This window comes from Sparus aurata, chromosome 11 (genome assembly GCF_900880675.1).
Source record: "Sparus aurata chromosome 11, fSpaAur1.1, whole genome shotgun sequence".
In the NCBI taxonomy this organism is placed as follows: Eukaryota; Metazoa; Chordata; class Actinopteri; order Spariformes; family Sparidae; genus Sparus; species Sparus aurata.
Genome location: NC_044197.1, coordinates 35303089 through 35319348, shown reverse-complemented (window position 1 = coordinate 35319348; position 16260 = coordinate 35303089). Strand labels below are relative to the sequence as shown.

At 45.4% G+C, this 16260-nt stretch overlaps 1 protein-coding gene across 3 annotated transcripts in view; it reads right to left on the bottom strand.

The window, feature by feature from the left end:
• The window catches only part of LOC115590972 (uncharacterized), a 29812-nt gene extending 14377 nt beyond the window's left edge, over window positions 1–15435 (bottom strand). For 2 of the 3 annotated variants that reach the window (XM_030432486.1, XM_030432487.1), the window contains exons 1-7: window positions 15269–15435; window positions 14237–14744; window positions 13859–13996; window positions 13624–13748; window positions 13348–13520; window positions 13156–13257; window positions 12482–12797 (exon numbers count right to left, since the gene is read on the bottom strand). In XM_030432486.1, the coding sequence (XP_030288346.1) occupies window positions 12611–12797; window positions 13156–13257; window positions 13348–13520; window positions 13624–13748; window positions 13859–13996; window positions 14237–14744; window positions 15269–15352 (1317 nt within the window). In that variant the 5' untranslated portion in view covers window positions 15353–15435 and the 3' untranslated portion in view covers window positions 12482–12610. Of the gene's footprint in view, window positions 1–12215; window positions 12231–12481; window positions 12798–13155; window positions 13258–13347; window positions 13521–13623; window positions 13749–13858; window positions 13997–14236; window positions 14745–15268 lie in introns of those variants that run through there. The other variant, XM_030432488.1, reaches the window with a different exon arrangement.
• Window positions 15436–16260: the final 825 nt, after the last annotated feature.

Below are 16260 nucleotides of genomic sequence, written 5' to 3'. Positions count from 1 at the left end.
GACGTGACATGCCAGAGTATGTTGTGGTGGTGTGACGCGACATGCCAGAGTATGTTGTGGTTGTGTGACGTGAAATGGCAAAGTGTGGTAGTGTGACTTGACATGCCAGAGGGTGGAGGTGTGACGTAACATACCAGAGGGTGGTGGTGTCGAGACATGCCAGAGAGTGGTGGTGTCATGTGAAATGCCAGAGTGTGGTGGTGTGACGTGACATGCCAGAGGGTGGTGGTGTCGAGACATGCCCGAGGGTGGTGGTGTCATGTGAAATGCCAGAGTGTGGTGGTGTGACGTGACATGCCAGAGGGTGGTGGTGTCGAGACATGCCCGAGGGTGGTGGTGTCATGTGAAATGCCAGAGTGTGGTGGTGTGACGTGACATGCCAGAGGGTGGTGGTGTCGAGACATGCCAGAGGGTGGTGGTGTCATGCGAAATGCCAGAGTGTGGTGGTGTGACGTGACATGCCAGAGTGTGGTGGTGTGACCTAAACTGTGGGTGTCTGATGTGACATGCCAAAGTGTGCTGGTGTAACGTGACATGACAGAGTGTAGGGGTGTGACCCAGAGTGTGGTGGTGTGAGGTAAGCTGGCAGAGTGTGGTGTGGTGATGTGACAAGAAATGCCACATTGTGGTGGAGTGGCCCAGAGTGTGGTAGTGTGACTTGACATGCCAGAGGGTGGAGGTGTGAGGTGACATACCAGGGTATGTTGAGGTGGGGTGACGTGACATGGCAGAGGGTGGTGGTGTGAAGACACATGCCAGAGGGTGGTGGTGTCATGTGAAATGCCAGAGTGTGGTGGTGTGACGTGACATGCCAAAGTGTGGTGGTGTGACCTAAACTGTGGGTGTCTGATGTGACATGCCAAAGTGTGCTGGTGTAACGTGACATGACAGAGTGTAGGGGTGTGACCCAGAGTGTGGTGGTGTGAGGTAAGCTGGCAGAGTGTGGTGTGGTGGTGTGACAAAAAAATGCCACATTGTGGTGGAGTGACCCAGAGTGTGGTGGTGTGACGTGACATGCCAGAGTGTGGTGGTGTGACGTGACATGCCAGGGTGTGGTGTTGTGACGTTGGTGGTGTGGTGTGACGTGACATGCAGGGTGTGGTGGTGTGACGTGACATGCTAGAGTGCGGCGGTGTGACATGACATGCCAGAGTGTGGTGTTGTGTGACATGACATGTCAGAGTGCGATGGTGTGACGTGACATGCCAGAGTGCGGCGGTGTGACATGACATGCCATAGTGTGGTGTTGTGTGACATGACATGTCAGAGTGCGGTGATGTGACGTGACATGCCAGAGTGCGGCGGTGTGAAATGACATGCCAGGGTGTGGTGTTGTGTGACATGACATGTCAGAGTGCGGTGGTGTGACTTGACATGCCAGAGGGTGGTGGTGTGAAGTGACATGCCAGAGTATGGTGGTGTGACGTGACATGCCAGGTTGTGGTCGTGTGACGTGACATGCCAGGGTGTGGTGTTGTCACGTTGGTGGTGTGGTGTGACGTAACATGGCAGGGTGTGGTGGTGTTAGCCCGCATGTGGTGTTGTGAGGTGAAATGGCAAAGTGTGGTAGTGTGACTCGACATGCCAGAGTGTGGTGGTGTGACGTGACATGCCAGAGTATGGTGGTGTGAAGAGGCATGCCAGAGGGTGGTGGTGTCATGTGAAATGCCAGAGTGTGGTGGTGTGACCTGACATGCCAGAGTGTGGTGGTGTGACGTGACATGCCAGAGTGTGGTGGTGTGACGTGTCATGCAATAGTGCGATGGATTGACGTGACATGCCAGAGTGTGGTGGTGTGACGTGACATGCCAGAGTGTGGTGGTGTGACGTGACATGCCAGAGTATGGTGGTGTGAAGAGACATGCCAGAGGGTGGTGGTGTCATGTGAAATGCCAGAGTGTGGTGGTGTGACGTGACATGCCAGAGTGTGGTCGTGTGACGTGACATGCCAGAGTGTGGTGGTGTGACGTGTCATGCAATAGTGCAATGGATTGACGTGACATGCCAGAGTGTGGTGGTGTGACGTGACATGCCAGGTTGTGGTTGTGTAACGTGACATGCCAGGGTGTGGTGTTGTGACGTTGGTGGTGTGGTGTGATGTAACATGGCAGGGTGTGGTGGTGTGAGCCCGCATGTGGTGTTGTGAGGTGACATGCCAGAGTGTGGTGGTGTGACGTGACATGCCAGAGTGTGGTGGTGTGACGTGTCATGCAATAGTGCGATGGATTGACGTGACATGCCAGAGTGTGGTGGTGTGACGTGACATGCCAGAGTGTGGTGGTGTGACATGACATGCCAGAGTGTGGTGGTGTGACATGACATGCCAGAGTGTGGTGGTGTGACGTGACATGCCAGAGTGCGGTAGTGTGACCCAGAGTGTGGTGGTGTGACGTGACATGCCAGGGTGTGGTGGTGTGACGTGTCATGCAATAGTGCAATGGATTGACGTGACATGCCAGAGTGTGGTGGTGTGACGTGTCATGCAATGGTGCAATGGATTGACGTGACATGCCAGAGTGTGGTGGTGTGACGTGACATGCCAGAGTGTGGTGGTGTGACGTGTCATGCAATAGTGCGATGGATTGACGTGACATGCCAGAGTGTGGTGGTGTGACGTGACATGCCAGAGTGTGGTGGTGTGACGTGACATGCCAGAGTGTGGTGGTGTGACGTGTCATGCAATAGTGCGATGGATTGACGTGACATGCCAGAGTGTGGTGGTGTGACGTGACATGCCAGAGTGTGGTGGTGTGACGTGACATGCCAGAGTGTGGTGGTGTGATGTGACATGCCAGAGTGTGGTGGTGTGACGTGACATGCCAGAGTGTGGTGGTGTGACGTGACATGCCAGAGTGTGGTGGTGTGACGTGTCATGCAATAGTGCAATGGATTGACATGACATGCCAGAGTGTGGTGGTGTGACGTGACATGCCAGAGTGTGGTGGTGTGACGTGTCATGCTAGAGTATGGTGGTGTGACGTGACATGCCAGGTTGTGGTTGTGTGACGTGACATGCCAGGGTGTGGTGTTGTGACGTTGGTGGTGTGGTGTGACGTAACATGGCAGGGTGTGGTGGTGTGAGCCCGCATGTGGTGTTGTGAGGTGAAATGGCAAAGTGTGGTAGTGTGACATGACATGCCAGAGTGTGGTGGTGTGACGTGACATGCCAGAGTGTGGTGGTGTGACGTGTCATGCTAGAGTATGGTGGTGTGACGTGACATGCCAGGTTGTGGTTGTGTGACGTGACATGCCAGGGTGTGGTGTTGTGACGTTGGTGGTGTGGTGTGACGTAACATGGCAGGGTGTGGTGGTGTGAGCCCGCATGTGGTGTTGTGAGGTGAAATGGCAAAGTGTGGTAGTGTGACATGACATGCCAGAGTGTGGTGGTGTGACATGACATGCCAGAGTGTGGTGGTGTGAAGTGACATGCCAGAGTGTGGTGGTGTGACGTGACATGCCAGAGTATGGTGGTGTGAAGAGACATGCCACAGTGTGGTGGTGTGACGTGAAATGCCAGAGTGTGGTGGTGTGACGTGACATGCCAGAGTGTGGTGGTGTGACGTGACATGCCAGAGTGTGGTGGTGTGACGTGACATGCCAGAGTGTGGTGGTGTTACGTGACATGCCAGAGGGTGGTGTTGTGACGTGACATGCCAGAGTGCGGTAGTGTGACCCAGAGTGTGGTGGTGTGACGTGACATGCCAGGGTGTGGTGTTGTGACGTTGGTGGTGTGGTGTGACGTGACATGCTAGAGTGCGGCGGTGTGACATGACATGCCAGAGTGTGGTGTTGTGACGTTGGTGGTGTGGTGTGACGTGACATGTCAGAGTGCGGTGATGTGACGTGACATGCCAGAGGGTGGTGGTGTGACGTGTAATGCCAGAGGGTGGTGGTGTGACGTGACATGGCAGAGTGTGTTGTGGTGGTGTGACGTGACATGCCAGAGTGTGTTGTGGTACTGTGACGTGAAATGGCAAAGTGTGGTGGTGTGAAGTGACATGCCAGAGGTTGGTGTGACGTAACATGGCAGAGTATGGTGGTGTGAAGAGACATGCCAGAGGGTGGTGGTGTCATGTGAAATGCCAGAGTGTGGTGGTGTGACGTGACATGCCAGAGTGTGGTGGTGTGACGTGACATGCCAGAGGGTGGTGTTGTGACGTGACATGCCAGAGTGCCGTAGTGTGACCCAGAGTGTGGTGGTGTGACGTGACATGCCAGGGTGTGGTGTTGTGACGTTGGTGGTGTGGTGTGACGTGACATGCCAGAGTGCGGTGGTGTGACGTGACATGCAGGGTGTGGTTGTGTGATGTTGGTGGTGTGGTGTGACGTGACATGCCAGAGTGCGGTGGTGTGACGTGACATGCCAAAGTGTGTTGGTGTGACGTGACATGCCAGAGTGCGGTGGTGTGACGTGACATGCAGGGTGTGGTTGTGTGATGTTGGTGGTGTGGTGTGACGTGACATGCCAGAGCGCGGTGGTGTGACGTGACATGCCAAAGTGTGTTGGTGTGACGTGACATGCTAGAGTGTGGCGGTGTGACATGACATGACAGAGTGTAGTGTTGTGACGTGTCATTGCAGAGCTGGTGGTGTGGTGTGACGTGACATGTGGTGGTGTGACGTGTCATTGCAGAGCTGGTGGTGTGGTGTGACGTGACATGCCAGAGTGCGGTGGTGTGACGTGACATGCCAAAGTGTGGTGGTGTGACGTGACATGACAGAGTGTAGTGGTCTGAGGTCACATGCCAGAGTGTAGTGGTCTGAGGTCACATGCCAGAGTGTCGTGGTGTTACTTAGAGTGTGGTGGTGTGACATGAGATGCCAGAGTTTGGTGGTGTGACATGACCTGCTAGAGTGCGGTGGTGTGACATGACATGCCAGACTGTGGTTGTGAGAGGTGACATGCCAAAGTTTGGTGGTGTGACGTGACGTGCTAGGTGTGACGTGGTGTGACCCAGAGTGTGTTGTTGTGAAGTCACATGCAGAGTGTGGTGTGGTGGTGTGACGTGACATGCCAGAGTGCGGTGGTGTGACGTGACATGCCAAAGTGTGGTGGTGTGACGTGACATGACAGAGTGTAGTGGTCTGAGGTCACATGCCAGAGTGTAGTGGTCTGAGGTCACATGCCAGAGTGTCGTGGTGTTACTTAGAGTGTGGTGGTGTGACATGAGATGCCAGAGTTTGGTGGTGTGACATGACCTGCTAGAGTGCGGTGGTGTGACATGACATGCCAGAGTGTGGTTGTGAGAGGTGACATGCCAAAGTTTGGTGGTGTGACGTGACGTGCTAGGTGTGACGTGGTGTGACCCAGAGTGTGTTGTTGTGAAGTCACATGCAGAGTGTGGTGTGGTGGTGTGACGTGACATGCCAGAGTATGTAGTGATGTGATGTGACATTCCAGAGTGTGGTGGTGTGACGTAACATGCCAGAGTGTGACCCCCACACATTGCCACACTAACCTACTGAACCCAGGCCAGTCCGTGCCCAAAATGATGGCGTGTATCTCATCCTTTTGTGTGTGTGTGTTTCTGTGTTTCTGCTCACCGTTCTCCATCAAGTTGGGCTGCTTTAGGAGGTGTTACTTTTGGTTTGTAAACCTTGCCAACCAACATAATTTGTATCTTTTTTAATTTCAGCAGTTACTAATTGTGTTATCATTTTTTCTACTGGAATGGGACTAAAGTTACATTTTTCTGGAAACCCAAATTTCTCCCAGAATGTTAAATGTGCATGTCAAGTCTCCATACTTGTCACACATAATCTTTGCACAGCAAAGGTTTAGACAGTTTCCCATTAGGGCTGCCCCCAAATAGTCGACCAAAAACTCATTAGCCGACCAAAATTTCATTGGTCAATTGGTCGCAGGAAAAAAACATGTGGAGCTGTGTCTTGTCAAAATTAAGTCAAAATCTATGTGACTGGTGGCTGGCCTGTGTATAAAAGGCACGGCAGGTCCCTTCGACATCGCGGTTAGACAGTTAACAATTAATAGCCAACCATGTCGGGAAAGACGTCTAAAATATTGAATCGTTTTGAAAAGAAGGATGACCCCAAGAAATGCAAACTTTGCAAGAAAAACTTCGCCCATCACTCCTCCACGACGAACATGATGTAACATCTTAAACATGAAAGTAGCCTAGCTACCTGCCCATGGCGGCCCAAACGTTTGAAAGCAGAGATAAATACTTTTTATTGTTGTTATATGCGCTAGTATTAGACAATTTGCCGGTGTCATTAACAGCCGGCAGATTTATAGCACGCGGCTGTGTCACAATTTTATGTTATTCTGTCCCTGAGGCTAGTATACTTGGGTGAAAAAAAAATTAATATATACAGCATCGATTAGTCAACTAATCGCTCTAAATGACGACCACTGGTCGACCAAGAAAATCCTTGGTCGGGGGCAGCCCCATTTCCCACACAATTTAATTTCAAAATGCTTAAACACAGAAGAGCTTCACCAACCCCCTTTGGTTTGAACTCCTTAACTAAGATCCTTTATGTCCATCCATCTATCCATCTATCTATCTATCATTACATTTCATATGTAAGCACAATATATCAAACATTTCTCTCACACAAGTTAGTTTCCCTTCTTAAAAAAGTATGAATTTGGATAAATATTATGGAAAACATGGTTCTAGATGCGTTTTCATTTGTTTTTGGTCAAAACTCACTGATGTAAATTTTGAGAAAAGCGTCTTATTGCACCAAGAAATAGATTAGGTTGTATCTCACTGAATAAAGTTTTTTCAAGCAAGTTTCCCACCTTAGAATGTATAAATTTGGATAAATATTATGGCAAACATAATTTAAGTTGTGTTTTAATTCATTTTTGTTAGTAAGTTTGACCACCTCAGAATGTATGAATTTGGATAAATAACATCGTAGACATTGTTTCAGTTGTACTTTAAATCATTTTCTGCCATAAATCACTTGTGCTGATTTTCAAGCGGTGAGAGAAGTGTCTTTTGGCACTCTGACCTGTATTTCATTGAAAAAAGATTTAGAATATATGAAAAAATATTATGGCAAACATGATTGCAGTTGTGTTTTAATTCAATTCTGGTCAAAACTCACCTATGGCAATGTTCAAGCTGTTCTCAGTGAGAGAACATCTTTTGTCACTCGTATACAGACTCAACTGTATCTCACTGAAACAAGATTTTTAAAGCAAGTTTCCTAACTTTGAATGTTTGAAGTTGGATAACTATCATGGCAAGTAGGGCTGCACGATTCTGGAAAAAATGAGAATCACGATTTTTTTGCTTAGAGATACAAGAGAGAGGAAAAACTTGTAAAGCCACCCATCCAGACCCCAAGATTTTTACAACCTCTTAACACAGACAGTACATTTAAACATGCACAGGTTAATCGGATTACAGCCATAGTTTGACTATGCTACTCAATCAGACAACTGCAATTGTCCGAGAATACATGCCGGTGAGAAAATCGAATTGTTGGCCAAAGCTGTACTTATTTCAACTAGTGGTAACAGAGTACCATCGTGCTGACATCATTTTTTTCTACACAGCTGAAGTGCTCAAAGTGGTTGCAGAGCCAGAGCCTCTCAATTCACGGCACACACGGCTAATGCATTCAGACTCGGAGTGCTTTAATACACAAAACTGAGATGAGATATTGTCTACCAATGTTGACCCAACATTTGAAAATGTTCCGATTTTGTTAAAAGATACTTCATTGTTGCATTTACAACAGTGTTATAGTGTTGTAGTGTTGTATCGAATGTAATCTTATCTGAAGTGTTTTTGATGGGTTGGGTTTAAGTCTCTATCTAAAAAATACTATGCTACTATTTTAATGAAAATGCATTTTTTTCAGCATATTTCATGTCATAACTAATGTTGTCAGGTGGTGCAACCAATATTCGTCAGGTGGTGCAACCACTGTAAACCAATAAATGATAGGTCAAAGTGACCAAATGGTTTCTAAATGTAATGTGTGTAGTTATTATACTGAATATATGAATTTTTGTATTTGTGCAATTATTTTCCTGTCTTTAAATGTAAAATTGGACGTTAACGATACTTAAAACCTGACCTACAAAATGCAAAAATCTTAAATTATTGTAAAAAAAAAAACAAAACACAATAATAAAACAATGTATCACCTAGTGTAGACACCCTCAAGGATAGTTGCCAAAGAAATAATCTTGAAATAAATATTAGGAATGTATATATATTTTTATAAATATTTGGTTGCGCCACCTGACATTTTTGGTTGCGCCAACTGCCATTTTTTCGTGAAGTTAAAAATACTGTTAAAAAATGAGTTAAAACAGTAAGAAAAGTTATTCGATAAATGAGACTTGTTCAAACACATTTTTCTGGACTCAAAAATATGCATTTCATCTATATTGAAAATACTTTTTGAAAATACTTTTTCAGGAGCTTTATTTGTCATTGACCCTAATACGTTATACCACAGGGTCATAAAAATAGCAACGGTATCAGTTTCAATACCGTCATTTAAAAAAAATGCAATTCACTTATATAGGAGATAAGGATTAATTATGAAATATAATTTATTAAATGCCTAAAAATGATTCTATGTCCAGCAGCACTAATGTGTGGTTGTCATCACGTGACAGCGCAGAGGCGAGAGACAGAGAGAGAGGGAGAAAGATGGCAAGTCGAGCACCAAGTGACCTGGGCCCGTATTCACAAAGAATCTTAAGGCTAAAAGTAGCTCCTAACAGGCGAATTTAGGAGCAACTCCTAAAAATAATGGGCGTGTCAATCGTAACTTTAGGACTCCTAATTTTTGAAAATAAGAGTTATTCACAAAACATTTTAAGCCTAAAAGTAGCACCGAAGTGTGGGAGACCTTAGAAGTAGTCCAGAGGACTCCTAACTCGCTAAGACCTGGTCACAGCCGAATGGTTTGGAGACGCTAAATAACGGGGAATTATTAAAATGATATCAGATGGACCGCGAAGGGATTGAAGTTGTGGATGAGTTGGTGAGGGACGCAATAACACCCCCAACTAGGGGTGTCAACGTCTACACGTGTAAACGGGTACACGGATAACAAATCATAACCGTTTAGAAAAATCAATAACCGTTTACACGTCTTTTTTTTTCTCCTCCTCCTCCTCCTCGTTCATTTCTCATCAATATATATACTATTCAGGGTTTCCTCTACATGTAATTTACTGTGGCGCACCGCCACGGCAAAATAAAAGCCGCCACACCTTAAAAATTCAGGCATAAATAAATCTAGTGGAAATATTTTACCGTCGTCTTCCACCACAGTCTTTGACGTTAACTAGCATGTTGGATATTTAGCTTGATAATTGGCTAGAGGATTAAAATGGTCACTTAGAGCAGAGTCCTGCGCGGGTCACCGCATCCGACCCGTTTTCCGACAGTAGCACAGATTACATTCCGTACCAGAGCCGACCCAGGGCTCGACAGTGCGACTGTTTTGCTCGCATTTGTGAGTTGATTATTTCCAGTGCGAATAGAAAATTACATTCAGTCGCATCAGTGCGACTCCGACAAAACTGTAGTACATACACCGTTTTGCTGTTTACGTGAGCACTGAGCAGTCAACACCCACATTTTTTCTGCCGTTTATCCGCAGTTTTGCACAAACGCCTCACTACAGTCGCTCAGTTTCTATGGCCGCTCTGTGTCTGCACTCGCTGCAGCTGCCTCCTCTCTCTTCCCTCTCCTGTTGCTGCTTCAAACATGACACCGGCTTTGGGACTGACCGGCTGATGATTGGCTGTTCTGCCTTAAGTCCCGCCTCTCTTGCTGTGTTAGATTTTATTGTTCAGCTCGTGCTGATGAGGAGGGAACTACCGCAAAATACCCAATAATAGCCTGGCGTTTATTTGTTTCAATCACTTAACAGGCCAGGCGTTTATTTGGGACAGGAGTTTAATTCCCTCCTCACAAAAATCCGGGATGAAAATGTCACAAACTTCTCCAGCTTCTCTGTGAGTTCTCTGGCATCCTTCTGGGCACAACACGTGAAAAAGGCGTAAAAAGAAAAACGTGCAGTGTCAGTGGTCACGTCTTCTTCCTTGATGTTTTTTCAAAATAAATTAGACTCGCAAGACAAGCATATATATAGTTTATTATTATTATTATTATTATCATTATTATTATCATTATTATCATTATTATTATCATTATCATCATTATTATTATTATTATTATTATTATTATTATTATTATTATTATTATTATTATGCATATTCTTGACTTTGAATGGGAACTGCTGTAAAGCATTTCTGTTTCTGATTCATATATTATGCAGTCAGTTTTCCATATTTTAAGTTAAATTAAATGAATCAAGACAGATGTCACATTTACATGTCAGGGTGTGGTTATTATGGGGGCCTTTAAAAAATGATCCAGGTATACTGATCCCTCCACTTTGGGATAATTAATGGTACTGTTTGTACAGTGCTTTCAGAAAATCAATCACCTGAAAAATGATAACATAATTATAGGAGTGAGAGAAATGATACATCTCAAAATATTAAATATGTTGTCATTTCAATTTTGAAATTGTAATACTTGTTATAACGCAAACCCCTATTACTTTTTGCCACCACTGCCAGATCATACTGATTTTGCAGGGACAGACTCTCCAAACAATTAAATGGGAACAATTTCAGTTTATAAACAAGTCTTTTTTTTTCCAGAAAAACAGTTATTTTAATTTTTTTCGTGGCTGGGCCACTATAATTACACATGGGGCCAGTAAAACTCGAATCTACTGGCCAAGCGGGCCAGTAAGAAAAAAATGTTATGTTGGACACTGGGAGGCAGCCGGGGCACTGTAGCTGTGAAGCTTTAAGACCTCCACACGAAGCAGCCTGGCCGTGTCCACAACAGAGGACCTGATGCGCATCAGCCTCGAGGGGCCTCCACTGGAGAGCTATGACCCAAGTCCAGCCGTAGAGAGGTGGCTTAGTTCCAAGCGGGTCAGGAGACCAGACTATGCTGACTGCTGGAGCAGGGACATTCTTCCAGTTTAAAAGAGCCAGTTATAACATTAAAATTAGTCTACAGGGTTAGGATTAGGCTAAATAAATACTTTATTTGTTTGAAAATGACGTTTTTACCAACATTGCTGAATTTTCATTGTGCTACTAAAAAGTGTTGTGGGCTACTAAATTTTTCAGCATGGTAGCACAGTGCTACTTGGAAAAAAGCTTAGCGTCAAGCCCTGCGACCCGCTATAAATTGATACCGACGGCCGAAGGAAAATTGGATGGACGCAATTTTTAAAAGTGAAAGTAAGATAATGTTGCCTGAAAGCTTCAGATAATAACATTAACTAACTATACAATTAAATGTTCCCACTAGCGCAGTTATCCGCATACATAATAGATGAATGGGGCACAATGTTACGTTGATATAAAAAAAAAAAAAAAACCCACAGCCAATGTCACGTCACGTCACTTCAAGTTGACTGGGGGACACGATGGCGGCGGTCAACAAGCGGAGCACTGTGTGTTTTTTGAACAAACTGCCAGTGGAAATCAAGTTGAGTGTAGGCTATGTCAGGCAAAGTTGGCTTACAACAACAGCACGGGATCCATGCTAAACCACCTGCGATGGAAACACCCGAACAAGTTGGAGGGAGAGACTGCTGCTACAGTCCCACAGTCAACAGTTCAATGTCCGGGGTACAGATACGTTTCTTCACATGAACATGTCCGGGATTACACCACCTCTCACTCACATACAGTGCAATCCCTCCTCCTTTTTTCTTTCCGCTGCTTGTCACTTCCCTGTCCGCCTGAACAGTGCTGAAGCCGGGAATCGCCACGCTGTGGTCCGGGATGTTTGAGTGAAGCCATGTCTCCGTGAAACACAACACACTGCACTCACGATATTCACTCTGAGCCTTTATCAGCGCGGCGAGCTCGTCCGTCTTGTTCCCCAGAGACCTCACGTTCCCCATGACGATCGCCGGTACAGCCGGTCTGTGTCTCCTCCTCTTCACCCTCCGTTTGACTCCAGCTCTGCAGCCACGGCGTCTCCTCCGCAGCTCCTTCAGGACCTCAGGCCTGGTTCCGGGCAGCAGTGCAGGTTCACACAGCGCAATCAGCTGGTCGCGTGTGTAAACAGTGCGCTCAGTGATGCGCTCCTGACCCTCCGTTGCTAGGGCTAGCAAAACCATCACAAAAAAAGCGCCGTAAAAGTTTAAAAAAGAAAAAAAGAAAGGTGTTCGTCTTCTCTCAGTCTCTGGAGAAGAGTTGCCAAAAGTTCAGCGAAAATCAGTACAGAAATACAACAAAAACTACAAAAAAACTTAAAAACCCACGGGAGCTGCTGTTACAGGCTGCCACCTAGTACGGCGCCATAGCAACCGAACAGTCGGTTAAGATCCACTTTGTTTGAATGTACAAAGAGATGTGAGGGTAGTGAGTTTTAGGGTGTTAAGCATATTAAAAATAGCATAATATTAAACAAAAAGAAAGTGATGCAGCACATACCACATTTAAGGATGCCTTCATCAGTGGTCCAGCGTGTTCTGAATTTGGGGACAAGAATGGCAGCAGCAATCAGCTCTGGTTCAGCTAGCATCTCTTCGGAGCGACGTTCAAGTCCTGCTAGAAGAGCGTTCACCAAGGGCCCACAGTACTTGGAAGTGGTGTGAAGGTTGTGGAGCTTGGACTTGAGCAGTGTGATGGTGGGTACAAGCCAACCCAGCTGCACGTTGGCCTCTCCCTGAAGACGGCTAACTGCCCTGCAACTGGGCTCATGGTCTCTGCGTATTCCGTGAGAAATGCAATCTCGGCAGAAGTGAACCTGAGTAACACACAGACACGCACAAAACCATCAATGTCTAGGCAGTCAAACATGTTTGCATGGAACAACAAGGCCCACAACACCTAAAAATATCCAAGGCAGGCAGTAATTGTTGTGTTCTTTGTCACAAGTGCATTATGCCTAGTTCTACTCCGTTAGGCCACTAAGTGGCACTATAAGTGAGCACTACAAGTTATCACGCATTCTTCAGTGCAGGTAGAAGAACAGCAGTGAAGAGAGAATGTATCGCCTGAAAAGATGGTGAATAAAGAAGCTAGCTGCTCATGTTGATTCTCTCCTGCATGTTTACTTACACCAGCCAACCCTACAGTTAGGTGTTAATGCAAAGTAAACTTACATCAGAATCTTCAGCGCGCTGCTGACCGCTGCAATGGCTGCTTCTCCTTGTTCCTTAATGATTCGTACAATCCGCTCAATAGCATAGAAGAGAGAATTCCACCTTGTAACAATAAAAAAGGATACATTATATTTGTATAGTGGTTTACATCTGAAACAGAGGGCTGAACATATCTCAAAGTGCAAAGTGTACCTTGTTTCACATGGCCTGAGGAGCTGGAGTTTGCAGTGCTCTTCAATGATCTCTGAAGCTGTGGTGGATCTGCTGCTCTTGTTCCAGAGAGCCTGGCACTTTGCAAATGATGAGCGAGAGAGCTTTATGTACACCGGGTTATCATTCGCTGCTTTGACATCAACTGTGGCCACCTGTTAATATCAAAGGACCGTGTTGGAAATAAGTGTTCACACTTACATGTCATCCCTTGGATTACCATTTTTACTCAATCCATAAACTCAATCAATCACCCACCAGGTTCAAAAGGTGACAGGCACACCGATGCTGCTTTGGCAGCTGGTATTCGAGCCCATCATCCTGCTCCAACAAGGGACCGGCTTCAACGGACTCAACCATGTCCTCTTCACTGTCCTCTTCTCCTGCTTAATAAAATAATAAAATATTAACTGCATTCATAGGGTGCTTTTCAATACACCCAAACACTGGACAATAGCTATGTCATCATCACAAACCAATGTGTAACACTCACCTGATTGATCTGGCTCTGCCCCGAGTGGTTCTGCGTTGTTGTTTTCATCTTCAGTGACACCATACACTCGGAAGGCTTTCACAAAATTGGAGCCACTATCTGTCGTTGTACGTACAATCTTGTCTCTGATGTTGAACTCTACACAGACAGACGGATAAGAGAAAAGGCAAGCAGATACGGTATTGATCCCACAGGAAATTCAAGTTCGCAGTAGCCAGGGAAAATGCACAGACACATACACATAAATGCACAGATAAGAAGTTAAGGAACCAGATATTAGTTAAAAGTAATGTATTAAAATGTGAGTAACAAACCTATACATTTTAACTGGATTGGACTTAAGTAAAATACTACTAAACTTACCAATAGCCTACATACCTGTATGTATTTCAGTCAGAGCATCTGCGAGTGCAGTAAAGTTGTGTGGTCCTTTCAGTTGCTTGCACGCTAGTGCAGCACAGCACCTCTGCAGACTTGTGGGTTGTATCCAGTGTGCTGTGACACCGATGAAGCCCTTTCTATGTGCTGTCCAGCAATCTGTAGTGGTTCCGATGAACTCGACATCGCGCATCGCAACCTTGAGATTTTTTTTCATCTCCTGTGTTGCTTTTTCGATCTTGCTTTTCATCGTATTACGAGCCATGACCTTTGCATTTGGTTGCAGGTGATGCACGAGATGTTGTAAAGCCTCCTCCTCAACAACACTCAGAGGGTGCAGGCCCTGAACTACAAAGTCAACGATATGATTATCCACACTTTTCTGTGACACGTGCCTGCCTTCCCAAAGTTTCACCTGCTTGGGTGCTTGGTCCTTAGGTTCTTCGTCGTTCTTCCTTTTCAGGGTTGTGAGCTTTGTATACCTCTCCAGGTGTCTCTCGTGTGTTCTCTAGAGGGACAAATGTAGGAGAGCCACAATTAAGTCAAGTGATACGATTTGGGCCGTTTAACTGGTTAGGCAAGGCAAGGCAATTTTATTTGTGTAGCCCGTTTTTACAGTTTGTCTCAAAGGGCTTTACATGGCATCATAACAACATCCTCTGCCGTAAGACCCTCACATCGACTGAGGTAAAACTCCATAGAAAAACCTTTTAACAGGGAAAAATTGGAGAAACCTCAGGGTGAACAACAGAGGAGGGCTCTGTGTTCGTGTGTGTGTGTCCGTGTGTTGATTGTGTGCTGATAGCTGTTTATTGGTATCCCTGGTCATTGCAAAAATAAACAGTAGCCTGGCTGTTGCAAATATGCGCCTGGTTCTTATAAACGCCTGGGCTCCAAGTTGATTTAGCATATTAAAATGGTCATATAGGGTAGTCTGATAACGGTAGCTAGCTAGTTAACTTAGCCTTGACCTAGCCTAACCAGCCCAATTTAGCGCAACATTACTAACGTTAGCTAGCCTTAATGACTTACCTGTATGTGTTTCCTGAGGTTAGACGGAGAGTTCTTGAATGTCAACACTTCATGGACTTTAGGTTTGCATAAGACGCAGCACATTCGCCAAGAATTATTCTTAGACCCCACAAACTCGAACAGTTCTTTTAAATAAGGCCATGGGTGCTCCTCGACTGGCTGCTCCGCAGTCTCTTCTTCACATTCTTCTTGTTCTTCTTCTTTGGTGTTTAATGGCAGTCCTTAATGTTGCATATACCGCCATCTGCTGGACTTTACTTTTCTCGTTTTCTCTTCTTCTATATCCTTTTAATTAATCCAGTTGATATAAGAAATCTGAAGATGATTCTCCTCCCTTCTCTAGATTTTCCACATTCTATAATATTATTAAAGTTAATTTCCCTTACTCCCACCTTCCACAACCCTGTAGCCATCATCTCCCTCTCCCATTCATAACCAGGACATGCCATCACCACATGTTCTACTGTCTCCCTCTCCCCACAGTTACACAAACCCGTTGTATGTTTGCCTATCAGACTAAGTGTGCTGTTCAATTTACTGTGCCCTATTCTCATTCTGCTCATGATTACTTGTTCTGTTCTATTATCTCCAAAACATCCTATATCTCCTACTACACTTTGTAATTTATATAGATGTCTCCCTTTTTCCTCCTGCTTCCAATGTTGACTCCATTGATTATTCATTTCCTTCCATACTAAACTTTTCCCCTCTGCTTTTGATAATTTTACTTTCATTTCCACCTCTTCTTTCTTCACTGCCTCCTTAGCAATTTTGTCTGCTTTTTCATTTCCTTGTATTCCTGAATGCGCTGGAACCCACATGAACGTTATTTCCCTCCCCTGTTGTATTAATCTGGATGTTTTTACGAGTATTTCATAGAGTATTTCTTGATGTGTTTTACCTGTCCTGTTTTTAATGCTCAGTATTGATGAAACTGAATCACTACATATGACTATCTTTTTGTCCACCTTGTCCTCCATCCATTCTATTAC